The sequence below is a fragment of the Acanthochromis polyacanthus genome, chromosome 14 (assembly GCF_021347895.1).
Source record: "Acanthochromis polyacanthus isolate Apoly-LR-REF ecotype Palm Island chromosome 14, KAUST_Apoly_ChrSc, whole genome shotgun sequence".
Lineage (NCBI taxonomy): Eukaryota > Metazoa > Chordata > Actinopteri > Pomacentridae > Acanthochromis > Acanthochromis polyacanthus.
The window spans coordinates 34,797,103-34,823,510 of NC_067126.1; the positions used below are offsets into that span (position 1 = coordinate 34,797,103).

Here is a 26,408-nt window from a genome sequence, read left to right on the forward strand (position 1 = left end):
AATCAAACAACTGTATGTAACAACCACCAATTTCAATTATTTCAGCTTTGTGTATGAGAAATTGTGTTTCATCTTGCAGTTTGGTACAGTAGACTGTTGTCTCTGCTTGAGTACTCACCAGTCTGCTGCAGCTGGCACGAGGAGAGTCGGTCAGAAGCAAATTCGAAACACTTCTGTCAGCTGCAGATGCTACAACAGTCTTCTCTACAGCATGATCTTTAGATTCCACCTGCTGTTAACAGCTGACGTTTAAGAATTTTGTCTCGGTATAAGTTTCATGTTGAAGTCCACTTTGGCAGTTATCTTTTCCCACCATAATTTTTACACACAATCACGTACTTCTGACTTTTTATCAAGAAGTCAGACATTTTTGAACACAACTATTATTATTTGGACCAATGATTTAATCATGAGAGTATCTTTACAGTCCAGAAGTGCTTGAACTGTGTGTCAAGTGACTTATCAGAAAAACTGAAGAAGGGCAAGGGACACAACATTCCCAGAGATTAAGTCGATTTTGCCAAATAAATCATCCTGGAAGCCTTTTCTGCTATATCACTAGTTATGGTAGAGTGTACAGTGAATGGAAATCATGCATTTTTCCTAATGATAGTACAGCTAGCTAACTTTACCCTGCAGTACCTGTTTTAGTGGCAGCTTTTAGTCTTGAGCACAATATCATGTATGAACGCACCGCAGCATATGTGAGTCTTTGACGTGATTCACCCTTGAAAAGGGTCAGCTGCAAACACTAAAGGGACAATAAATCAGCTGGTGACAGTTATGCAGCTATTAAAAGTGAGAAATCTTGGTTTTCTCTACTTTCGTCTGAAATATGCTTTTTGTCAAAAATTGCAAAGCATTTTGAGTAGTAAATCACCCACAGTTTTCACTGTAAAACTGGATTCGAGCTGTGCGAGAACAGAGAGCTTTACAGTCATGGCAACAATAACCGGCACAGGAAGGAATGGGAATTGTTTGGACAGATGTGTGTGGGTGGATGGATGCATATCAAAAATGTTGATTTTTGTCCTTATATATCCTGGAATCATTTGATGACCCTGATGCTAGCATTGTTTTTCTTGTAGTAGGAAAAAAAGATTAAACTTTACCGTTGACTGTGCGGTGATTCAGTAGTCAGTCTTTTGTCAAATCATTAGACCAAAGACACTGACCTTGTTACCACGTGTAGCCCGAATGTGTTATCATGAGGGAGCACACATGGCGTGATAATAGCCAAGGATAAATTAGATGAACAGAGGTCAAGATGAGCAGAATTAGCCTGAAATATCGTGCTTAATGTTGTGGCTTCAGCATACTTTAGCGCGTGATCACAGAGAAATATGGCAATAAAGTAAGTTTATGTCCTGTAACAAACCTCATCCCAGTCTTCTCCTCCAAGTTTTCCCTTGAACATCTTCTGCCACTATCCATCTCCCTCTTTGTTTCCTTGAAAAACACGTACAGACACACACCACGTTTTCCACATCAGTCATATCCGTATGGTTCTAAGAGGAGGTAAATAAGGCGTTCATCTTCTGGGATCTGCGCATTTTATTTGCAGACAGCAGTCAAGAAATGTTATGGTTGATGAAGAGGGTTCTCAAGCTTGTAGGAAAAAATGTGACCAGAGATTTGGGTCACCACAGCAACGCCATGTGTTCCCCATCAGGCCCTGTTGGGAAACCTACATCGGGGGCCGGCTGCAGAGGAAACAATTAGATGTCCTCTAAGTCCCCTCATATTTATTCCTCCAAAAGTTTCTAGGAAAGACATGTTTTTTATACAGACTGAAGATTTGGGAGGTTTTGTCTCACATGGCAATGGTGCAGCACATTTTCCTTTTAGTTAATGTTGTGCAATAGTGAGTAAAATGTTTCTCCCATGGCATACGCTCAAGGTAAATCTCTGTCCTCTTGATCCAACTCACAATTCCAATATCCCAACTCAATGATGATCTCCTGAAAGTCATTCATTTAGTGAGTGAACTTTATACACCCAGAGACCTTTGCTCAGATTTGCTCCCTTGTAAAGTATCCTGGAATGTGCGCTGCAGCTGGAATGGCATCCTCATGCCATGTGGGAAAACTCTTCCAGGCTTTCACACTGGGCTGTGGGATTGATCAGCTGGAAGGGTTGGAGGGTGCATAATGAGACTCTGAGGATTACCCTGGTGCTAATGTGACTAACCGAAGTCCATGTCAGTCAGGGCCAAGATCACAGCTGGGTATTTAACTATAAATCTAATTTTTCAGGCTCTAATGGCTCTTTCCATTGCTGTGTGTTGTTTTATTCTATAAACAATTTGTAAAGCACTTTTTAATGATGTTTTGACGAATGCTATATAGTTTGATCTCCCCCTTCTGGCAGTACTACTACCTTGATGTCGATCGATTTCTCTTTTGGACTGTAATCCTGCCTTCAAATTGTCAAATTGTCAGATTACATTGGGAAACTTGGAAGTCCTAAGCCTGATTCTAAGATATGGAATGGGTCCAATGATAAGACTTTTGAGGGGGTTGGTACCAGAACAAACCTAAGCCTCATTATTATTATTATTTAATCATGCAACAATTTGAATATATGCTGCAAAAATCAAACACTTGTTTGCTGGGCTGATGTCAAGGCAAACTCCAATAAATGCTTGCCAACACAGAACGGACGACCTCTTCTGATCACTATACAATTTAACACTGAAAGACTCCACCTAGTGGTGCAACCAGGTATCTAGGCTAAATTACAGTATTTGAAGTTTATATTATCTCACAAAATAGTCATATTACCTAGAGATGCCAAATAGTAAACAAGAAAAGCATTTAGAGAGCGCAATACTCCACCGAGACTGCTCAGTCGTATCATTTACGACGGATGAAATCTTTAATAAAAATTGCCTTACGGTGAGCACAGGGAAGCAGCGTGTTATGCATTTGTATGTTATGTATGGATACTGAATCATGTGCCCTAAATATGTCGCGGGCGGTGGGAATTGATGGGACTCAGAAACACCCCCACAATTTAATCAATTGCTCCTTGTATGACTTCTGACAGATAAGTCCTGCTCAGTTTGTAATAGGATCACAATCATGTGATCGTCAGCAGGCAGGTGACGTAGTGTTCACTTGTAATAGTTACAGTGAAGCTGTGCTGCTATTCAGAAATCGTTAACAAACCTGTAGATCCAGACTGTAAGCCGCATCACTACTAAAATCTAATCAGGTGGTCTTTGTGTCATTTTTGATCCTCCCTGAAAATTTCTGTTCGTCCGTTTTTGAGTAATGCTGCAAACAAACACACAGACAGACACATGTACACCAATCGTCACATAACTCCGCCACGTTCCTAATTACTCAGCTTGACCAGGACATCCGTATTAGAAAATATCAACTACAGTTTCTCAGACAACATCAAATTCTCTAATACTCCTCATTAGGCCATTATATGAGTTGGAGAAAGGCAGCAAACTAAACTGGTGATTGTTTTATTTTCATGGTAAAGCTGTCTTTACTTTTGTCAGTTTCTCTTTGAATAATCATGCTGTTTTTACAGTATTTTTTCTTTGTCAAGGAAGCATGCTTAGGATCAGACTATTTTCCTCACGCTTCATCACTGTGGGCTCTCACACTCCAAATATAATTCAATATACATACCTCTGTGCCCTTGAGTGTGATGTACGCCAGAGAGCAGCTTTTCTTAGGAAATTGTGTTTCCCTTGGACTTTTATAAACACTGCAGGTCACTGTATGCGCTCTGGGTGATCTGCTGTATGGAAGCTGTAATGGTATTATAATCACAGTGATAAGTGTAACAGTGGGATTATAGCGGCGACACGCCCATGATGGACTTCATTACACGCAGACGTGCACACAGACATGCAGACACGCGATACAGGCACACAGGTGTTTGATCTCTGAGGTGAGGCCAACACCTCATTTGAGACTTTGCTCTTTCACACACACACACACAAACACACACACACACACACACACACACACACACACACACACACACACACACACACACACACACTGCAGCTGTGTCCTGCTTAGACACACATGTGCTTGAGACATGTCATTCCTCTGACGTGAGGCAATAGCACAGGTGTCGGGCCCCAGAGACCCCTGGGATAGCCGGAGGTCCAGGCTGTTCTGTTCTCAGCCCGGGATCCCCCCTCGAGTCTTGATCTTCAACACACACCCTCTGAAACACACACACACTTCAGCCTATCTACTGGTCATTAGCAGAGCTCTGTATGGTCTGGATGCTGTCAGATCTCTGGCACACGCGTGTGCACGTGCTTCGTGAAAATGACACATGTGCCTGCAGAAATTAGCCCAGAGTCTAAACACATTAATTCTAATATAAACCGGTCTCGAGGCAGCCGAACCGCTCAGTGCTGGACGGCTAAACAAAGAGAAGCAGTTTTCCATGTGGAACAAAGCAAGTGACATCAAATGACTGATGGTCTTCTGGACGTCATCTGTTTGCGTCCGTCTGCTTTATTTCTTATTTCTGAGCACATGAGAAAATTTTAAGAAGATGAGTCAGAGGAGCTTGTTGCACCAGCTGAGAACGTGACTGTTCAAGCTTAGATGTTTTAGGATGGAAGTTTGTCTCCATGGTAACAGAGCTTTAAGTTTCTCACAGAAAAGCGCTTGTATTCTATATGGCTGTGTTGCTTTTCCTCAACTCTCAGTGTTTCATGTTATATCCACTCTGATTCAAGGATATCCAGAACAGTCTCCCCCAGCAGGAGCTTCAGAAAGTTGACCTCCCTCGCTGCAGCCAGGGGATCTAAACATACTCTAATAGATATCTAAACATCATCTACGGATGTTTGTTTGTTCTGCCTGAGTCCTCCTCAGGGCATCCAGTCGAGGGCCCTCCGAGCGGAGCCCCTCGAGCATGTCCCCTAACCCCTCATCCCTCTCCGACCCCTCCAGGAGGAACTGAGCCTTGTTTCCCCCTCTGGACATCACGCATAGGGGATGTGGATCTTCAGGAAATGAGTCCAAGAAAAATGTGTCCAAGAAAAACATGTGAGCAGGGTCGCAGATCAGTGGGACCAAATCCACCAAAGTGTCTGAGCCCGACTGTGGGAGTCAGAGAAAAAGGGCAGACGCTTAGTGTTTGTGTGCTCCAACTCGCCTTCCTGGCCTCTTTTCATATTTCTCGTTTTATGTCTTTCCTCTCTTTGACCTTTTTCACTCTGTCCTCACATTGATTAATTAATTCTGCTTCATCCTCTCTCCTGTCTCCTTAATTTCTTAAATCAGTCTTCCGACCTCCCTTTTGCTACAAACTTTTTTTCTGTCCTTTGTTCTTTCCTGCTGTATTATACAGCTGTGCTTCCTTCCAATATCCCGTTATTCTTTTGATTTAGTTCCCTCTAGTCTATTCTGTGGAAGCAGATCAAATTGGCCAAGTTGTTGCTTATGTTAAGATAGTAAAATATTTGTATGAAGGTGAAAAATAAGCAGTGTGTGTGAACCTATCTTTCAAACCTTTTAACAGCAATTTCTGTCACGCTTTCGATGTGCAAATGAGTGGAACATTGTGAATGCTTTAGGTGGAAAAGTAGGTAAATTAATGACTAATGCAGACTTTTTGGCTCTTTGTGGTTCTCACTACCTTAAAAAACATGTATTTTTGAAAGCATACTTGGAATAGAAACTTATATTTCTGAGAAGGGTTGTCTAAATGTGTCACCTTGTTACACCCTCTCCCTCTGCAGTGGTTTAATGACACCTGACTGGAGATTTAGCACCACCAACTGTCTCTGAAGACTTTTTATGACTCTGTGGTGGCATCAGCCATCTTTATGGAGTGGTCTGCTGGGGCAGCAGCATCTCAACTGCTGACAAAAGAAAAGTTGATCGGCTGATCAAAAAGTCCAGCTCTCGGTGGTGGGAGAAAGGAGGACAGTATCTCCCACCTCAAGCATGACAGTCTGAGGGCACTGGACAGCTTCTTTAGTGACAGACTGATCACCCCAGGTGTGTGAAGGGGCGTTACCACAGGTCCTATAATCAGCAATGCTCCAAACAGACTGCTCATACCCTCAGTTAATGACAGTTAGCAAACTGTCATGTCCAAATACACCCAAGTGCAATTCGTTGTGTGTTATTCTTAAATTTGTGTTGTTGGTATCCTTGTGTTCTTCAATTTTTCTTATTTATAGTGTATTTATCTTCTGTCTTTAATTTATAAATGTGTTCTCTTGAGTTTTCTTGCTGTCACTTTGCTGCTGTGACCTTGCAAATTTCCCCTTGTGGGACTAATTAAGGATATTGTATTCTATTTTATTCTCCTCCTAATATTCACACAAGATGAAAATAGGCATTAGTTTACATATTTGCTTGGTGAGTTTTTGTTCGAGTGTGCACTACATTTGGACGAAAACTTGGCAGTGACAGCCAGCTTTTCAGGGATGCCAGCTGTAAACACTCAGCTATAGACATGTTTGGATTATATAGCATACAAGTTAGTTTATTACAGTCAAATCCAAGCCTTAATTTATCCTCTTTCCTCATCACCTACTGTATTCACTCCTCATTTGCAGCCTGCAGTGTTTTGGCATTCCTGCAGCAGGCAGCTTACAGACACCCACACCATGATTTTAGGCTCAGGAGGAGTTTACACGAGCGAGTGTTGTGTGATTCTAAAAAACATTTGCACTGTAGAGGCTGTTTCTGAGGCTGTCAGCTCCTCGTCCCACAGTGATGACATCAGAAGGTATAGATCAAGCTGCGTAGCATCCGTCCTCCCTCACCACCACCGGTCTGTTTAGATTACGATGTTATTTCAGAGGAGATGCGGTATATACAACCACTAGGGGGGCAAGCCAGCTGAGACACAAGGTTTTTACATTTCTTGTGACAGTGTAAATGCAGAACGCAATGAATAACCTGTATAGATGAAAAACAGGCTTGGAAGCAGATGTGGAAAGTTTGGAAACTTGCTAATATGTGCATGCACGTGTATCCGCTTGGTAGAATGCATTTCTCTGCAAGAAGCAGCTGTGAACTAAATGTGTAAATCCACATTCTGAATCTTCAGCAGAATGGGACGAAAAGTAGAAAACAGGAAGCGTTTAATTGAAGCTGGTGCATTCAAAATATTTAGGGAATGTTAAGTTTTGTTACACCCATATTTTGCGAGACATGATAACTGTTTTCCTGGGATTTGCCAGAACTCTTACCTCTGTGATCCTCTCAATCTTAATATATTAGTGTTGTTATCAGTAACTTTGACCTTTACACTGATTTGAAAAAAATAAGATTGTGTTCTCTGCAGTTCCCAGTTTTTGCAGACAGATGGAATAACAGAGCGAGTTTCCGGCCAGTTGTTTATTGATATATTTTATTCCTCTCAGAGGTCAGAGGTTTGCACACTGGGTTGTTGCGTTCCCATCCTGTTCTTAGCCGGTCGTTCCCAAACCATCCACCCCTGGGGACGGTCTGGACCCAGATGAAATTTATGGTGTCAGACAGGGGAGCTTTTAATAGATCTATGATTTAGGAAGGAGAAATGCAAACACACCCACGTACACAGAAGGGGAGCGAGTATGGTTGCTGCATTTTGTACTGTGTGTGAAGAGAAGGGATTTTCTCAGAGACTTTTTGGGGGGGGGATGAAAACACAAACCTTCCTACAGTTTTGTCACTGCCTTTTCTGGTTGAAAATTGCTTTATTGCAACTGCAACCACACGCAACAGCCATGTTTACCTGTAGCTATGAGAGAAAGTGCACTTTTGTCAGTTTTAAGAGACAGTATAAGACATGGCTGATGGACAATGAAACATTTGAACACTGAGGAATTCAGGCACTTTAAAAACAGGCTCTTTATGACAGGTTATGCCTAGAAAGCACTTTTCTAAAATAGTAGCTCCTTAAGGTAGGTTTAACCCAGTCATTAATTTGTCATTATCTTTGTTTTACTATATAATTTTTTAAAATACATCTGTATCCCTGTATGTTTTTCTTTTATGTGTGGGTCAACGGATGGAAATGAGAGTTGTACTAAATCTGACATATTCACTGCCACCTTGTGTAAACTTATGAGATTATATGTTCATTAATATGCACTGTACCATCCAAATAAATAAATGTCTTGGTTCTCACCGTACATTTCTACATCACTGCAGCATGGTGACAGATTACACCACTGGAGGTCATCAAAAGCAAAATTTTGAGCTCTTTAGGTGCTCTTTAAAAGATGAGTTCTCTTAATTTAAACAAAAAGGCCACATTCTCTTACTTGTAGTGTTATTTGTCCATGCAGACAGTGCTAATTTCATTCATGTTCACAGATATTTTTAATGTGCAGGTTTCACTGTAATCTGTTTTATTGATAAAATAGTCTGTGTGGACTCCAACTAGAATTTCAGGTGTTGTTTGTAGAATGATGTAGCAGATAGATACTTAAATTTGAATGTCCCACATGCACCCATAATGAATCTCCAGCAAATTTCATCTTCACCATCACTCAAATTAGCTCAAATAGCTCAAACTGGCACAAAAAACAAGTTATTATTGTTAGATATAACTAGAAGTTGTATCTTGTGTGTTCTTTGTGAAATGTGGGTACATTGCTTTCCCGTTAACCTTGTATGTCTGTAAAAGACATGAACTTTCCCAGTATTCAGGTACTGCACCTGCACCAGTGGTTCTTCATTCTTAGGAGCTCAAAAAACCAGAAAGTCTCCCTCTGCTTCTCAACATCGCCACATAATCCAGTGCATTTCTTAGTTCAGAGGTTTGTTTCCAATCAGCGGTGAACCTCTGCTGTTCAGTGGCCACCACATTCATCTTATATGGACTCCTACATGTCAGATTTAACTGGCAGAGACTGGTCAAAGTCATCCTCACACAACCCTGAAACAGTTGTGTGTCTGCACTAAGATTTCTTCTATTTTTGTGTTTTCGAAAAAAATGGAATTTAAAATGAGTTCCTTCTATCAGCATGCCATCATCCCACACCTTAGCCTGACTGACGTACTTCATCTGCGTGTGTTACGATGTGTGTTTGTGTGTGCGGTGGCTTTATGTCCGGTGAATGAGGTGGGAATGATAAAAAGCAGAAAGAGCAGCTCAGGCAGGGCTGGTGTTTTATTGCTGTTTTACAATCTTTCTTTTAGTCTGCTTCTTAATAATCTTGATTACTTGGGTAGATTTATTACTGCTCTATGATGTAGTGGCATTTTTGTCTACTTTCCTGTTCTCTTTGTAGTTGAACTCTGTCATTTCAGTGTTTTTATTTCCTCCTAAGACAGACCACTTTATCACCTGTCTGTATTTCAATTTCTTTCATTTCTTCTTTAGACAACAATGACTAAGATTCTTGTTTTGACGATAGGAGTTGTGGTTGTAATCTTCTGCTTTATTACCCTCATTGAGATAATGAGGATATTTTGCTCTACAGCTTGTCAGTGGTACTAATTTCTATGAGTCATCAATCACAAAACAGAAAGAATAACATCCACAGAGCCAGATGACTTTGGCTGATTTAAATTTATAAGTTTGTTGACCTCTTTTGGTACTGTTAGAGCCACTTTGCACCAGAGTCAGTACAAAAACAACAGGTTTTAAGATGTCAGTAAAAAGTGTACATAGGTGGGGATGAACTCCAGGGTTACTTTTGTTTTTATTAATATGAGAGGAAGAAACGATGACTTATGTACTGAAGTCATGTATTACAAACACAGGTACAACACATCATACAGATGTCTTAACATTTATTTGCTCATCCGTCAGCCGACGCCGTGAAAACTGTGTAAATAAAGATATATAAACATTTCAGAAATACACAAAGTTTCACAAAACTCTTTCTAATTAGACGGAGTCCAGATGTATTTCATGCTAGCTTCCAATAACGCTGTGTTAAACCAAGGAACCAATCATGAAACTTTTTGCCTCTGCTGGATCCAGTCAATCAATTCGATTGAACTGCTCATTTCACAGAAATGAAACGAGAAACATTTGGAAGATTCAGTTTGACACTGTTCATTGCTTGGCTCCCATCAGAACCTATGGAAGTCATTGGTCAGCTGTGATCGTATTATTGAGCTCAGGAGATGAGAGGCCAAAGGTCTGACGCGAGCCATCTGTGGCAGAAAGAAGAGTAAAGGAGTACAGAGAGCTACGGTTGCAATAAAAAGAAGCCCGTGGGGAAGCACATGTCCGCTGAGCTTCATAATCTGGTAAAGACATGATCAGAGTTCAAAGACTGAGGAATTCAGAACTAAACAGACAAGCATCCAAGTGTGTTCAGTATCCTTTTGTGAATCCAAGACATTCCATTTAAAGAGCGCTCCTCTGATGCCAGGTTCTCCATTTATACAGAATTTCACTACGATCAACTCTGAAGGTCGGCTTTGCTTCTTATCGCTCATGTTTTTCTACCTTCCTGACCTTCTTACGATGTCTGTCAGTGGCTGGTTGATTTGTAGGCTTCCATGTTGGTCACTCTTCACCCACTGGAGACAGGAAAGGAAGACGGGCGGGCAAAGAAGACATGCGAAGGAGTGTGAAAACACTCCAGAATTTGGACAGGAGAGGAGGAAATGCTGAGTGGAAGTAGAGCAGATAAGAACGGGGAGTATAGACGTATGACGGAAGTGGTACTGTGGAGGACTGGATGTTAAAGATGGGGAGGAATGAAGGGAGATTGAGGAAAAAGGTGAAAGGTTAACACCCTAATGAATTTCTCAGATACTGTACACCGAAACTGTTGTGGTTGGTTTGACTTAGACATACTTTAGGGTTCACTAGCCTTGTTCTAACAATAAGCTGTTTTCCACTGCAGGAATTTGTAAGCTCTCTGAATTTTTGAGCATGTTCTGACCACAAGAATGCCCCTCGTAGAGGCTCTTGTAGTGCCGTTTTTGGGGGAGAAAAACGCACCTCAACTCCAGCTTTTGTTGCTTCCGAATGGCCCTAAAAAAACTGCTATGTAGAGCTCGACTAATTAGACTTGGAGAAACCGCACAGATTGGATAGTACAAAGTACTGACATTTCTGCATGTCCTCGTTGAGTAGCAGTGTACTCCTCTCAAACATCAACAACATAAAACTTGCCATATAGGAAAATATAATAAACCTTCCATTGTTCTAGTTCCTATGTTCTTATAGAACCGGAGTTACGTCCAGTAATTACTCATTGTAGGGTCGTTAATACATCTTACACCCCACCCGAGTTCCTGCAGTGTATAGCGGCCTATTGTGTTGACCAACCGCATATAAAGGCCAAAATGTTTGTACCTGTTCCAAATCTTTTAAAGGTGGGGCAATAACCACCTCATCATGGCCTCCTGGCTGCACCACAAACTCTTTTGCATATGTTGCTTTTCCTTGACAACATTAATGCCAAAAATGAGGACAGGAGCACACGGTTTAGGGCAGCCTCTCATCCATACCATGCAAAATGATGGAAGTAGTGAAGAAAGCTTTAGAGACTTTAAATCCTGCCATCTTTCTCACCTCTGCACACCCAGCCAGATGCAAGTTTGAAAGTTGCAAAGCTGTTGGATGCAGTCCCCCTCCAGTCACATCAGAGAGATGTGGGGACATTTGAGAAGGTGTTTGATGGTAATAAAAGTGCCTTCTTTGACGCAGATGGAGTCCTTTAGACCATCTTAGGAACTGCAACTATGCTATATAGTCCAAGGGTAGCTTTCTAATTATGCTTGCTAGTGATTCCCACTGCTAACCTGCACACAGATTAAACAGAAAAAACAGAATAAATTGCTGGTTGACAATCTGATCCCCCTCCCACACACACATACACACACATGCAAATGAACACACACACAAATATGCTCTTAGAAATATCTCTGTTGTTATCAGCTTTTGAAGGAAGCTGGTATTTATCAGCCCTCTGTTTAAGCCATGCAGAAAGATACAGAGCAGTACACCACACAAATGCCCTAGACGAGGACCTCTCATGCACACACTTGTATGTGCACGCACACACACGTAGTTTATTTACCACTTTTTCAATTGCACAACTTCATTCTAACTCTCTCTACTCCTCCCCTTCTGTCTCACTGTATTTTGCTTCACCCCCCGTGTTTGAATTATTGCAAAGTTATTGCTCTGACAGAACCATCTCTCTTCAGAAAATTAGTCTGCTTGATTAATTTCCTTTATATGAAGATGCTGATTTACGGCTGTATGCATGGATGGATTTCACCCTGCTTCATGTGCCCAGAGGGCCTTTTTTCCACCATAACAAAGGAGATCACGAGGTTTACAGCAAAGGAAACAGGTGGCTGTTTCCAAGCTTCAAATTACCCCTATAATCAAAACAAGAAGGAGCGTTCATTTACCATGTTCTGTTTTTATAATTAAAAAGAATCTTCATTGAATGGAGTGGATTGGGAGTTATTGATATCTTCTGCTGAGACGCATGCGTACACCTAGCACTAATTAGCAATAGGACTGATGCCAATAACCTGTACTGTGACGTTCTGGATGCGGTACAGTTTGTTTTTGAATGACACACTGGCATTAAAATAATGTAATGTTCTTCTCACCAGAGACAAACATGTTTACATGCTGTTTTCATTGAGATATTTGAACAAATGTTTTTTAACTGTCCAGGCTTCTAACGGTTTACGACATGTTTCTATATTTAAGATAAAGTTTGTTGCAGTGTGAACATGTCCATATGAGCCGTGTCATGAGTCAGTGGCTGTCAGTGATAGTCTCAAAAAACTGATTTGAGCTCAAACATGTATGACTGTATTACCGCAATATAACAGCTTGTCATTGCATAGTGTAGAGTCATAGGTGAGCTGATGTGCCTGAGCTGCAAAGAACAGCAGTGAGGTTAGTAGAGAGAGAAGCAGGGACTTCATAGATCTGCACATTGCGGAGGAAACAACAGCTTTGAGTTACATTTAAGCCATTTCAAGGCACAAATGGACTGTTTTCATGGCAAAATCCGACTTTTTCATCAGTAATTATACCACACAGAAATACATGTTTTGCATTTAATAACATGCAAGAAAGGGACTTCAATTTTTTGCATGTACGCCACACTAAAAGTGGATCTCAGTTGTTTGGTGGATCCACTGCTTTAATTTGAACATACATACTGTATATATTTACTTATATATGTGTGTGTGTGTGTGTGTGTGTATATATATATATATATATATATGTATATATACTTATTTTGCATTCATGTTTTCCAGATGATGAATTCCAGTAACTCTGATTATTTCTGTAGTGGCTCTGTTATGAATGAAATGTTTTGAGCAGCTATTGGATGGATTTCCATAAAACTTGGTACAGATATCCATTTCTGTAGCAGGATAAACTGTCATAAAGTTGGTGACGCCTCAGACGTTCTAGTTTCATCATCAAGACAAAATATACATTTCTTAGTGATAAATGTACTGCAGAATAGTCAGTATGATAAGACCACTGTCATTATGTACAGTGATTGAGCCTGCAAATGTCTCAATATGTCCGTTAGATGTTTATTTGTGAATAAAGCCTGTTTAACACTCTGGCCAATACTCATGTAGACTTTGAGTAGAATTTATAACAGTAATAATGATAATTGACTTTGAAGTCTTGCTAGAATAGTCAGGAGGATCTTTGGGAGGAGTGAGGTTAAGCTTTTGGTCATTTATGACGAGCCGCTACACAAAGAGTTTAACCTTTTGCCTTTGGGCTTCCTTTCCGGACATCTGTTGGACAGACTGAAACATTTTATGTTGCTGTCATTCCAAGTGCCACTGATATGCTTAATGAAAAATAGCCCTCTGCGTTCCAAAATGTTTGCATACTTGTGTCTGCTCTTGGTATGAGTTTCCTTTTTCTTGCATTAGATCTGAGACTTAATGTTGATGTTATTGCAGAGCAAATTTCTCCAAGTGGGACAATAAAGATAACCACCTTGAACTTTCGGTTGTTTTGACAGGACTGCTGTCGGTTGTCTGCTCTATAGGCAGCAGCTGCCGGGTCGACATTGAACAGAGACAAAACACACCCCTCTACCCATACACAAAGCTCTGACTGCCCCCCTGACACACACACACACACACACATGTTTGTTTTTCTATACCGGTGGGGACTTACCATTGACTCCCATTCATATCTAACTCCTAACCCTTACCCTAACCCTAACCTTAACCATCACCATCACCAAATCAATGCCTAACCCTAAACAAACGTTTTGCACTTTTACATTTTTTATTAACAACAATATGGCCAAGAAAACGGTGTTGCCACCCGTGGGGACCTCATTTTAGGTCCCCACCGTAAGACAAGTCCCCACCTTTATAGCAAATAGTCAGGTCAAAGTCCCCACCGGTATAGCAGAAACAAGTATACACACACACACACACACACACACACACACACACACACACACACACACACACACACACACACACACACACACACACACACACACACACACACACACACACACAGACTGAGGCTTTATCTCACACAATCAGCATCTGGATTTGTCTGTGGGCTTGTTTGAATGGTTGTCTGACACTGTTTGGGCTCCCTCCCTGCAGTTTTATTAATTTCTTCGCAGTGTTAAACAGCACAGAGCATTCCTGTCTGGGGACAAACAGCATCACTGTGTTTGTTGACTCTCAGAGGACCAGTCAGGACCCAGAAACCTCTGAGGTCATCGCCTACTGACCCCGTGACCCCTCAGACCGTACAAACACAGCAGATTCCCATGGTATCTTCACCCTCACGTGTTTTTTTGATCCTTGTAAAAGCACTTGGCACAAAATACGAAGTTTCCATCCCGCCAGCACCCGTCAACTCTCTGCCTGCCCTCAAGCATCTCCTCTGGTCATGTGAACGACTGTCACAGTGTGCAGTGACTTAGAAGCGTTGGCTTGTTTGTGAAAATGTGTAAAGCAGCGGTTTAGCATCTCTTAAGGGATTCCACCTGATGTTTGCGTTGCCCTCACACACCCCACCTGCTCCTTAGCATCCGTGACCCTCTCATGTTTGTTTGTTAGTCCATCTGTAGCTGCAATTCTGCTGCAGACATGACATTTTCAGCAGATAAGAATATTTTTTAGTGACACCAGCAACCTGGCAGCTCCTTCTGCCTCTGCCAGCCTCACTTTTTCCTCCGTCCTATCTCCATGCCTGTTTTCTCTCTTTCATCGCTCTGAGTTTCATAATCAAATTGTTATTTTTAGCTTGAAGATTAAGATGCTGTCTGCAGTTTCAACTAGTCTGAATATGCCTGAACAGCCATTTAAACTGACTTGTTTTCTTTTCATTAGGGAGCATTTGACAGCAGTCTGGATTCATTTCCCTTAGCATAGTCTCTTTGCTGCTCTATCTCTGTCTTGGAGTAACAGCGTCTTAGACAGTCTAGCATGTGCCATAAACAGGGTGTTGCCATTTATTACAGGCCAGAAGGGATATTTTTGGCATGCACATTTTGAACTGTTACCAGGCAGATGTTCCTGTGTCAATAAGGTCTGTTTGTTTGTTTTTTTTTAAAGTGTTTTGTTCATTCTGTCCCTTTAACCCTCTAAACCTCAAAACCCACAGGCAGATTTAAAAGGCATGAAGTCATTTTGGCAAAATAAAATCACCCAAATTACTCCATTTATCAAAACCAGAAACTGTAAAAACAGAATGAATCTTTCCAATGATGCTCATCATATGGGACAAATTACCAAATCCAACATTAAAATTGTGATATTTCATCAAAATGAACCAAGAACAACTTTTCCCCCCCGCCTTTTTAACACTTTTGGTCACTTTTCAATTATTTTTGACATTTCTTGAGTTATTTAGGACAAGTTTGTTGTCTTTTCTGACACATTTTGAACAGTATTTTAGAGTTTTTAAAATATTTTTGTCACTTTCACAGTGGACAAGTTTCAAATTATTATGGGAGACATTTTTTGCAATTCGTGTCAAAATTTGGTCACTTCATGAGTCAAAATTTACTCACACTCAAAATTACTGGACCAGACTTAATCTTTTTATAGAGACAAATCAAGAAAAGTCACTTCTTGGGTCAAGTTTTCTGCCCTTTTGGATAAGATTTTGTCTTTTCTGACACATTTTGACTTATTTTGAACAAATGTATGTGTCTTTTTGAACATTTTTGGTCACATTTTAGTTACTTTTTGTTACTTCTTGAGTCACTTTGGACATTAAAAACAAAAAATCTGCTCTTCAGTGCAGCTATGAAGCCATTGTCCAGCTGTAAAGAACAGTCGTGACAAAAATTCTGAAACTTCTTGTTGTTGTTGTTGTTCTGTGTTTTCACATAACAAATAGGAGATGAGCATGGAAACAGATGAAAAATACAAGTAGTAATACATCTATAGTATGTAGAACTATCATTTTTTACCAGTATTTGTAACACTTCTGGACACACTAAAATGTTTTATATGTTAAGTTCAGGTTTTTCAAGTTGATGTAAAATGAATCTAAAAAAATCTAGAAATCCATCTCTTTTTAAAATAAATATATTTTAATGATTTGTGGCATCATAACTGTGCCATGTAGTTCTTTCTACTCCTAGCCATGGCTGTTTCCATGGAGACATAGAGAAGTTAGCCCACAGTAACTAAAAATGAGACAAGAGCTTTAAAAATGAAATTGTTTAGGGTAGTAAGTTTGCTGATCTGCTTTACAGCTTTTAAGTCAATGCTCAGTTTTCTCTTGCAGTTATTTTATTGGCATGTGTAGTACACAGTTTGTCCACTGGATGGGGGCAGAGAGCCAGGACTGCTGAAGGAGAAGATTTTATTTGAAAAATATAAGTGTATGTCTCCCCCTGGTGATTAAACCACCAAGTCCAACCAAAGGAAATGGGGCCACATCTTATCATTTTAATTGATAAGATGTGGCTTATCATACATTGTACTGTTGTGATTCTGTGGTTCTTATTCCTTGATTAGTGTCTTAACAGCTGATAACACTTGTCATACTATTTTCATATGTCTCTTCTCTTCTAATTTCTCATTTAACAACAACAAGTGAGTAAACATTTTGTCCAGTATCATCTATTTTATTACCTCAGTTGTCAGCAGTGTTAACTTCAATGCTAATGACGGAAAGTCCATGGGATATATCTTGCATACATTTGTCTTAAAAGAAGAAAAAACTGATGTTTTTATGTTCATTATAATCATGTCTTTACAAATTCCATAATTATTTATTATGGAAACAATCACTTATTAATAAAAAATTTACTGGTAAATATCAATAATTATATGGAAAATAACAAATTATATGCAAGTAATCACTTTCAATTCAGTTACAAAAACACCTCTCAAGGAAGTGTGTTAATTCCAAATCACATGACCTGCTCCACATGATGTCATTTCCTCCTGAAGAAAAGACTGGCAAGACTCCAAGACTTTTATTAATTATTATATAATTATATAGACAATTATATATTGACCCAGTTATCAGTTGTGCTCCAGATCTACGACATCTTGCAGTTTATTTTGTCGTCTTGCATCCATGAATCTAAGTTGATCAGCTGTCCTTTTCTTCCTTCCTAATCTCAGGGACATCCTGGCCCTCTCGGTCCTCAGGGCCCACAGGGGCCTCCAGGGAGAGCAGGGGACCCGGGCATCCAGGGGCCAAAGGGGCAGAAAGGTGATCGTGGTCGCGGTGGCGTCATAGGTCCTAAAGGAAGTGTGGTAAGCTATTCCCTCTGTCTTTTTTTTTTTTTTGCTAAATTGTTTAAAACAACAATCAGGGCCGACCGTTTTAATTAATGTGTGATTCTTGTTCCTCCACAGGGAATGACTGGAATCCCTGGGTTCTCTGGAAGTGATGGCATTCCTGTAAGTTCATCGGTCTGATTGGAGCAGGACGAGGTGACTGTATGCTGACAGTACTGATTCTGCTAATGTGATTCTCTCTGCAGGGCCACCCAGGACAGGCTGGACCCAGAGGGAAGCCCGGTGCTGACGGCTGCAACGGGACTCATGGAGACTCAGGATCACCAGGAACTCCTGGATATAACGGCTCACCGGGTTATCCTGTGTGTAACTCCGAACCTGCTCGACTGTGACTTACATAAAGACTGATTTTCGTTAAGTGACTCTTACTGTCTCTCTTTTCGTTGTCACCTCACAGGGACCACCAGGCAGGAAGGGTGAGAAGGGAGAAGATCTGCAGCTCAGTGTGTACGTGATGCGATTCAGGGTGAGAAGGAGGCGTTCACACTAAACGTGCTTTTTGTTATCAAATAGCTCCGTCAAATTCCATTAATATTAGGAAAGGCATTTATTGTCCATCTCACTGTCATCATAAATCTTTAAACTTCTCTCCTTAGGGAGATCCAGGCGCACCAGGTTTTGACGGAATATTTGTAAGACACCTTTTTAATCTAGTTAATTATCTGAAACTGATGAAACTGCAGTCCTTTGCTAACTGTTGAGTTTTTCAGGGGCCTCAAGGAAACCCAGGATGGCCAGGTACCAGAGGTATACAAGGACCCAAGGTAAGCAGCTGCATGTATTGGAATGCATCAGTTTAGGAATCATTTTTTACAGTTTCTGAAACCTAATTTATTGTTATGCAAAGTGCTTGTGAGTAACATTTTTGTGTCTTCTTCCAGGGTCCTCCAGGGCCCCCAGGACCCCCAGGACCAAAGGTAAAGCACTATATAATACATAATACATGTCTAATCTGATATAAAGATAATGCTGCACTGTTATTTTCTTCTGTGTCCCATGGCAAATAAGAATATGAATCTATGAATGTGTGTGTCTTTGCAGGGCACTATGACCAAAGTGTTCAAGGGAGTCAAAGGAGAACGAGTGAGTGCCCATATCTGTTAATGAGTCACATCTACCTGCAGAATTATAAAGCAACCAGTTTAGTAGTGTTTATTTGTACAGTATATTTGTGTAGTAGAGTTATCTTTGCTGGAAGTCAACCTGCCAAAACTACGAAAATACTTGATCACACATAGTCTGTAAGTGCTCCTCATGCATTCATTACTCCGCCAAGGAATGCGGCGGAGTTATGTGATGTCGGCATACATCTATCTGTCTGTCTGTCTGTCTGTCTGTCTGTCTGTCTGCGCAACATTACTCAAAAACAGACAAACGGATTTGGATGAAGTTTTCAGGGAAGGTCTGAAATGACACAAGGACCACCTCATTAGATTTTGGCAGTGATGCGGCTTATAGTCTGGATCCACGGATTTGTTAAAGATTTTTGTATCATTGTGAGATAGTAGCATGGCGTCACCATAACCAAGGGCGTCAGTTTGTCTTTAAAAGTGGGGGGGGGGGGGGGGGGGGCGGAGACCACAGCACTTTGAGAAAATGTCGAAGAACGGCGGCAAAATACTACAAGCTGGGCTCGAACTCACAACCATCGCACCAAAGGCGAAGGCTCAACCTGCTGCGCTATAGGTGCATGTAGGTGAAGGGGTCTGTGGGCCGCTATAGTACTAATTCTCCCGGGCCGAAATTTTGCCCCTGCACGCCTCTGGTCGGAGCTTCCACTTGGCACGGGCGCAAATTTAAATTTTCTATACTACTGAAAATAACTGGGTTTACAACGGCTTACATGTGAAGAATTTGAATGTGTTGGAGACAAAATGACCCCTGACAAAAAGTGGGGGGGGCACGTCCCCACCGTCCCCCCCTAAACTGACGCCTATGACCATAACTATAACAACAAGTTAATGCTACATCAGCTGCCTGCTGATGATCACATGGTTGCAATCCGACTACAAATCCACTGCTGCTGACTCATCAGGACTTATCTGTTAGAAATCATACAACGACTGAGCGGCCTTGGCGGAGTGCTGCACTGTCTGACTACTTTTCTTGTTCATCATTTGATCGTAGTATGTCAGAGACAGCACCTTTTTTAAGCACAGCTACTTACTTTGATACTCTAAGTGCATTTTGCTACTTTTATTTAGCTTTTAGTTAAGTATGTGAGTACTTGACGATGATCTGTTTGTGGCAGAGATGGCTGACTTTTGTTGTAATTCCTGCTTTCATCACAGGGAGACACGGGACCTCCGGGGCCACCAGGAAACTCTACTCATCCTCACACTCTGCCCCCCTCTGGACATCCTCCACCGGTGCTCATTTTCATTCATTAACCAGCTCTGACGGTAGTTTAAGAAATATAAATAGAAGCATTACCATTACTGACACATGAATCATAAAATATTGTGTTTTTTGTTTTACTGTAGGGACCTCCTGGAGAAAAGGGTCTGAAAGGAGAAAGAGGAGATCAGGTTTGTAATCACACAGATGCATTCACACATAATCACATTTTTTTGTGTGTGTCTCACACTGCGCATGCACATCTCAGCATGTTACTTCTTCTGCTGACCTTTTCTCTTGGTCGCTTCTTTTCAGGCAGACAACAGAGGAGAAACCGGAGTGATTGGATTCCCTGGACCTCGGGTTAGTTTGAGAACATCTCTGCAGATTTCAGCCAAACACTGTCCTCTATCTCTGTGCTAAATTCATATCATGTGCTGGTTTGGATTCTATTCTAGGGAACCCCTGGTGCAGATGGGAGACCTGGACCAAGGGTGAGTTTGTGTGAGAGATGAGAGATGTTGTATCATCATTGTATCCTTCAGCTATAAGAAAAAAGTCACTTCATAACTTGGGTGATGACACCTTTATTTCAGGGGGATCCTGGTGAAATAGGACCAAAAGGCAGATATGGACTTAAGGTGAGAATACAGCCCGCTGGGTTACCAGATTATTTATATAAACCTCTATAAAGCTGCCAAGAAGTGTTAGTTAGTGTCAGTTAGTTAATTAGCAGCCATATATACAACTATTCAAGTAGTGTACTACAACAATAATTTGACGTTTGTGTTCTTAGTCCTCTGTAACTTTAAAAAAAATATATTGTTTTTCCTCCACTATATTTATGTGACAGCTGATTTACATTTTTACATTACATTTTCCCAGCAGTACTTACATTTAGCTGCACAGCCAACAGCTAAAACACTGAAATACTATTTTCACATGAATGCATCAGTATTCATTGTTGGAGCAAACCAGTAGCTGGTTTTCTTTAAATAATACATTCAAAAAGTCGATGGTTTCATGTATCAGTGCTTTCTCTTTTGAACCGTCACTTTTACAGATATATTTTTTAATTCAAATCCTCCTTCAAACCAGTTCACCGAAGCGTAGCATGCTCGCTCACAGACGCCTGTTTTTCACACTTCACTGGCAAAATATGTCATTCAGTTAATGTTCTTGTCCCCAAAGTGGCAATTTTTACCGCCTATCTCTTGGACGATGGTGTCTTTGTTGCTGTGGGAGAATACCCATCTGGTCCAAGAACTTTTACTTCCACCAGTACTGTCCACAGAACAGGACTCTGCTCAGTCAGCAGATCCGACCATCCTCATGCTTATGTCCCACATTTTTTGGCTGCCTGGCCATCTGTAGCCTTCTATTCATTATTTAGTGATATAATATTAATAGCCATATTACATAATACCCACAGGGGTTGTTTTCCTTATTAAACATGCTCTTTCTCTTGACATGTTGCGTTAATTTTGCTGAAAATACTTCTGTGACATTTTGAGAGCAGGACTGGTACCTGTAGTACGGCGTTGTTATCTTTCAATATAGCTCAGATACTTATCAGAATCCTTCATAAATCACTCATAAGAAGTGTAATTCCACACCAGGATTCAGTGCAAGATGCTCTAAGAGAGATTTTACAGTATAATTCAAACATTGTTAGAGCAAACCAGTATCTGTTTTTGGACCCGGAAGAATCTCATCTCGTTTACTACTGTCCAAGTTACAAAGCAACACATATTTACTACAACTTATGTGAAGCTAGGCAGTATGGATTTATTGCTTATTAATCATGTTACTTCTTTTAGCTGAAGTCAAACCTGTGGAGCTTTGTTTCAAACCATAGAAGAGATTACTAAATTCACTTGGCTAAATGTTGGGAAAATCTGCAGTATGCAAAATAATTCACAAGACATTTCGAATTTTAGGATTCAGTCTGAAGATCAGATAACTTAGAAGTTTTTGAATATAATAAAGATAATAATCAAGAGCCGAAGAGGTTAAGAAAGAAACGGCAGAATGGTTGATCCACTCAAAGGAACATCAGTTGTGGTAAATTCATGCTGTGCATCCAAACATTGTTCAAACCCACAGAGCTTATTTTTAAATTCTAGCGGAGAACCAGAAGTCCCCAGAGACAGAAAAGTATTTCACATTGAGTTTATTGGAAAATGTGGATAAAAATTGTGCACAAGACTGAGCATAAACATGGCATAGTATAAGACTGCTCAGGATACAGTTGTTTGATAGTCTTAAGGTTAATAGAAGGAAATGAAAGGAGGAAACTGTGAGATATTTTTGGACTTATTAAGCAATCTGTTCTAGTAAACTAGGAGTCAAAGGTTTAATGTCCCAACATGACACAAACTAAACTCAGAATGGCAGAATGGCGTGCTCAGACTGGTTTTACAGTCACTTATTCTGAGTAAATCAAGTCAAGTCAATTGTACTGTCATCTCCACTCTAGAATGAAACTCATTTCATCTCAAAGCAAATAAAAGACTAACAAATCGAATTCACAGCCACAGACATGTATCAGAAAAGAATTAAAACAATGCACGTAAAAAACAATTAATGAGCAAAAGCAGGTTTGTGTTATAAGAAAATAATAAACAAAGCAAATTCATAAATTTGTTTATTTATAATCTGTAAGAAAAGAGGAAACTAGATCAAAAACATGCAGATTTCAACAAGTGGATATGTGTGATGGTCTCATCCGCTTAGTCACGTCTGATCTATCTGATAATAAAAGTGAAACTCAAGTGGCTCAATACTGAAAGACTGACGTGAAGTTTGTGTTTCAGGGAGTCAGAGGTGAAGCAGGAGAACTGATTCCGTCCTGGCCTGGGTCCTCGGCTGGTATGTTTATTAATAACAGAGAAACAGTCAAATAATGATTCAACATAAAATGTTTTGACTTTCAAATGAGCCTGACGGTGTGGTTTGCAAAGCTGGTTCTGAAGTGAAGTGAAACTCTGGCTGTAAATGAGTAACAATGCTGAAGTTCACACGACGCAGAAAGCTGTCCTAGCAGAAAATGTTCGCAAAAAATATCGAGTTCGTGTACAGACAGTTATTGCTCAGAGATGAAGAGACTCAAAGTTAGTTGTGGTCCAATGTATAATTGAGGGACTTTTGAAAAGTTCTATATAAATAAAGTTTGATATGATTTGATTTGAATTAAGTTCCCCATTGCAAAAACACCTCTCAAGGAAGTGTGTTAATTCCAGATCACATGACCTGCTCCACATGATGTCATTTCCTCCTGAAGAAAAAACTGCCAAGACTCCAAGACTTTCTGAGTTATTTAATATAAAGTAGTGTGTGAGTCAAGTGTCAACGGGCTTACTACAATGTCCTTATAAATAACTTTCAATTTCAGTTTTACTCAGTTGTATATATAATATTTAGAAGAGTCTTTCTGTAAAAATGCCATGTGGTGTTTGGTTATAGGCGGCCATGTTGATTTTAGGCCTGAAAACAGCAAAAATATCCACTATGATCCCTGTCAACTGTGTCACAAAAAGTCCTGCAGTTATATATTGACCCTTGTGTTCCTGCACTATTAAACACACAACAGTCAGTTTTATTTTCACATTGTACTGAAATAATTGTACAAAAGTTAGAAACTCCTGGCGAGCTGATGAAAGCAGTTACAGTCAGTGTCAGAGATGTCTGAGTGGAGAATATCTGGAATTGCTTGCAGATGCCAATAAATGTTTCTTCTGTTTTCTTTGATGTCATAAGCTGGCCCCCCGGGTCCCCCTGGTGAGCAGGGTCCACAAGGAGAGAGGGGTCCAATAGGAGACCAAGGCTTACCCGGACCACCGGGACACCCTGCTGATAAACCACAGATACAAGGTTAGTAAACTGAAGTTATCAAAAAAAATAAAAAAAAAATTCAAATAGTTGTCATCATTGCACAGAAAATGTAGACCAGGGGTGTCAAACTCATTTTGGTCCAGGGGGCCGCATACGGCCTAATTTGATCTCAAAAGGGGCCGGACCAGTAAACTTATAGCATAACTACCGAGAAGTAACAATAAGTCCAAGTTTTTCCGATGTTTTAGTGCAAAGGAGAACAAGTATATTAGAAAAATCTTTATATGTAATGAACTGTCCTTTTAAAAGTTATATTAGAAACAACCAGAGATTAAAGTAAGTGCAATTTCAATAACACTATGACTCGGTTTAACATTTATTTGTGTGCATTACAACTGATCACAGAGATTGTACAATGGCACAACATATTTATTCTCAGGTATGTGTAACTTAAAAACATAGTCCTGGAATTAAAAAAAAAAAAATCTAACTTATCAAGATGTAGAAATTTTTTGAAGTCCATTTTCCACATCTGGAAAGTAAGTGTGAACACCTAAATTAACTCTACACACCTTTAAATTTTAAGTAGAAGCTATTTTATACAGACAGTTAAGAAAGTAAGTATAAAATGTATATGTAAACTATACATAAAAAACTACATACATAACATGGATGCATCCATTAGAAATAATAGTCCACTCAACCAAACACTTTTGTAGTGAATCTGATGACCAACACTGAATTTCACAGTATTTACTACAGCAAGTTTTCATTTAGCAACTGTTTTTAATCCTAGGGCAACAATGTTTAAAGCAGCATTTTACAGGATTTATTCTTGCTTCATATTTGCTCCTGAAACATTACATTTAGAATCAAGCATTTCCAGCAAGTCAACTGGAAATTTTGCTCTAGTGTGGCATTTCAGGTTATTTCCAAATTTTCACATATAAACCACCAGCTAGTCTGATGTCAGTCTTACATTTCCCTTTGTAAATTCACAAACTCTGTATGAGTTGCTGACATTTTACATCATTTTACATTTTACAACATTATACATGTACCAAGGTCACAACCAGTTCAGCAGGGCTAAACAAAGACAAGTAACTTCTCATGACCTGTTGTTATCAGCCTTTTAAATTCCCGTCTGTGTGTCTGTCAGTGTGGGAATTTTTTGGACCATTTGGATTCAAGGGAGACCAAGGAGAGAAGGGTCCACAAGGGGAACCAGGATACCCTGCTGTCACTGCAGGACCCCCAGGAATAGATGGACGCCCAGGAGAAAGAGGCCCTCCTGGACCCAAAGGAACATGTGAGTGAATAAAGGAATGATAGTTTCAATGTCACCTCCCTTTGTTTCCAAAATGTCTATTTAATACGCTGCTTTTTGTCTCTAGGGGAAGAGTACTTCAAGGGGGCTCCAGGAGGGAGAGGAAGGCCTGGGAACGCAGGACGGAAAGGAATGAAAGGTGCTGTAGACCCGCTGCTCATGCTACCGACAGTTATTGACATCATATGGATCAGTGGTTCTTGTCACAGAAACCTTTAACCACCACTGAATATTCCCTGCTGCTTATTTACCAATGTTCATGTTGCTGAACTAATGTTTTCATATGTTTAGGCGATCACGGAGAATGTGAATGCACCTCTGTGAATTCCCCTCGTGGTTTACCCGGTCCTACTGGAGAACCCGGTGATGCTGGGATGACCGGAGAGTTTGGTCAGGAGGGTGATTCAGGAGACCCGGGTCGCCCAGGAGAAGACGGGATCCCTGTAAGAAAGTCACAATACCATGAAATCATGAAATCACATGGTCTTCATAAAAGCTGCTTCACATTCCTCTGTGTTGTGTTTTAGGGACTTGCTGGGCTCAGTGGTGTTCCAGGACCAAAAGGCCGAAAAGGGGACAGAGGTGTTGCCACACAGAAAGGTGCAGCGTTGTAATATTTCATCTAAAGGGAAAAAAGCGACTTCTGCTCTGTGTGTGCATGACATGGGTGTGGTTACGTGTTCGCAGATGCATGATTGTGTGCATGTTTGTGAACCCCACAGGATCTCCCGGTGACCCAGGGGATTCCGGACTAGACGGTGTTGGAGGAGCACCGGGTGCTCCGGGCTGGACTGGTCTACCTGGTCGCCCTGGCAACCTGGGTCCTTCAGTGAGTCCATCAGCTCTCTCCATTAACCCTCCTGTTGTCGTCATTTACGGGCACCGACAAATGTTGTTTCCTTGTCTGAAAAATCCAAAAATTGAGCAAAAAAATTTCCCAAATTTGCAAAACCTTCAGAAAGGAAATTCCAAAATTCCTTAAACATTTTCCTTAAAAATGTACTTAAAAAAAAATCCCCCAAATGAGGCAAGAAATTCTTCTAAATATTTTTTTTAAATTGTAAAAATCTTTCAAAAAAATCCTAAAAATTTCTAAAATAATTACATATATATCAGTAAAATTCTAATATTTTCTTTAAGAACATTCATAAAAAATCTACCAAAAATCACCGAATTTCGCTGGATTTTGGTTGATTTTCACC

The 26,408-nt window shown here is 40.4% G+C and overlaps 1 protein-coding gene across 1 annotated transcript in view; it reads left to right on the forward strand.

Moving 5' to 3' along the window:
* The window catches only part of LOC110952330 (collagen alpha-2(IV) chain), a 72,240-nt gene that overhangs the window by 31,603 nt on the left and 14,229 nt on the right, over positions 1-26,408 (forward strand). The window contains 20 exon segments of the mRNA XM_051959453.1: positions 17,529-17,663; positions 17,766-17,810; positions 17,894-18,010; positions 18,106-18,174; positions 18,305-18,340; positions 18,419-18,472; positions 18,590-18,625; positions 18,750-18,791; positions 20,000-20,077; positions 20,192-20,236; positions 20,361-20,408; positions 20,504-20,539; positions 20,642-20,686; positions 22,862-22,916; positions 23,805-23,918; positions 25,039-25,188; positions 25,274-25,345; positions 25,498-25,649; positions 25,734-25,806; positions 25,929-26,035. Of these exon segments, the coding sequence (XP_051815413.1) occupies positions 17,529-17,663; positions 17,766-17,810; positions 17,894-18,010; positions 18,106-18,174; positions 18,305-18,340; positions 18,419-18,472; positions 18,590-18,625; positions 18,750-18,791; positions 20,000-20,077; positions 20,192-20,236; positions 20,361-20,408; positions 20,504-20,539; positions 20,642-20,686; positions 22,862-22,916; positions 23,805-23,918; positions 25,039-25,188; positions 25,274-25,345; positions 25,498-25,649; positions 25,734-25,806; positions 25,929-26,035 (1,509 nt within the window).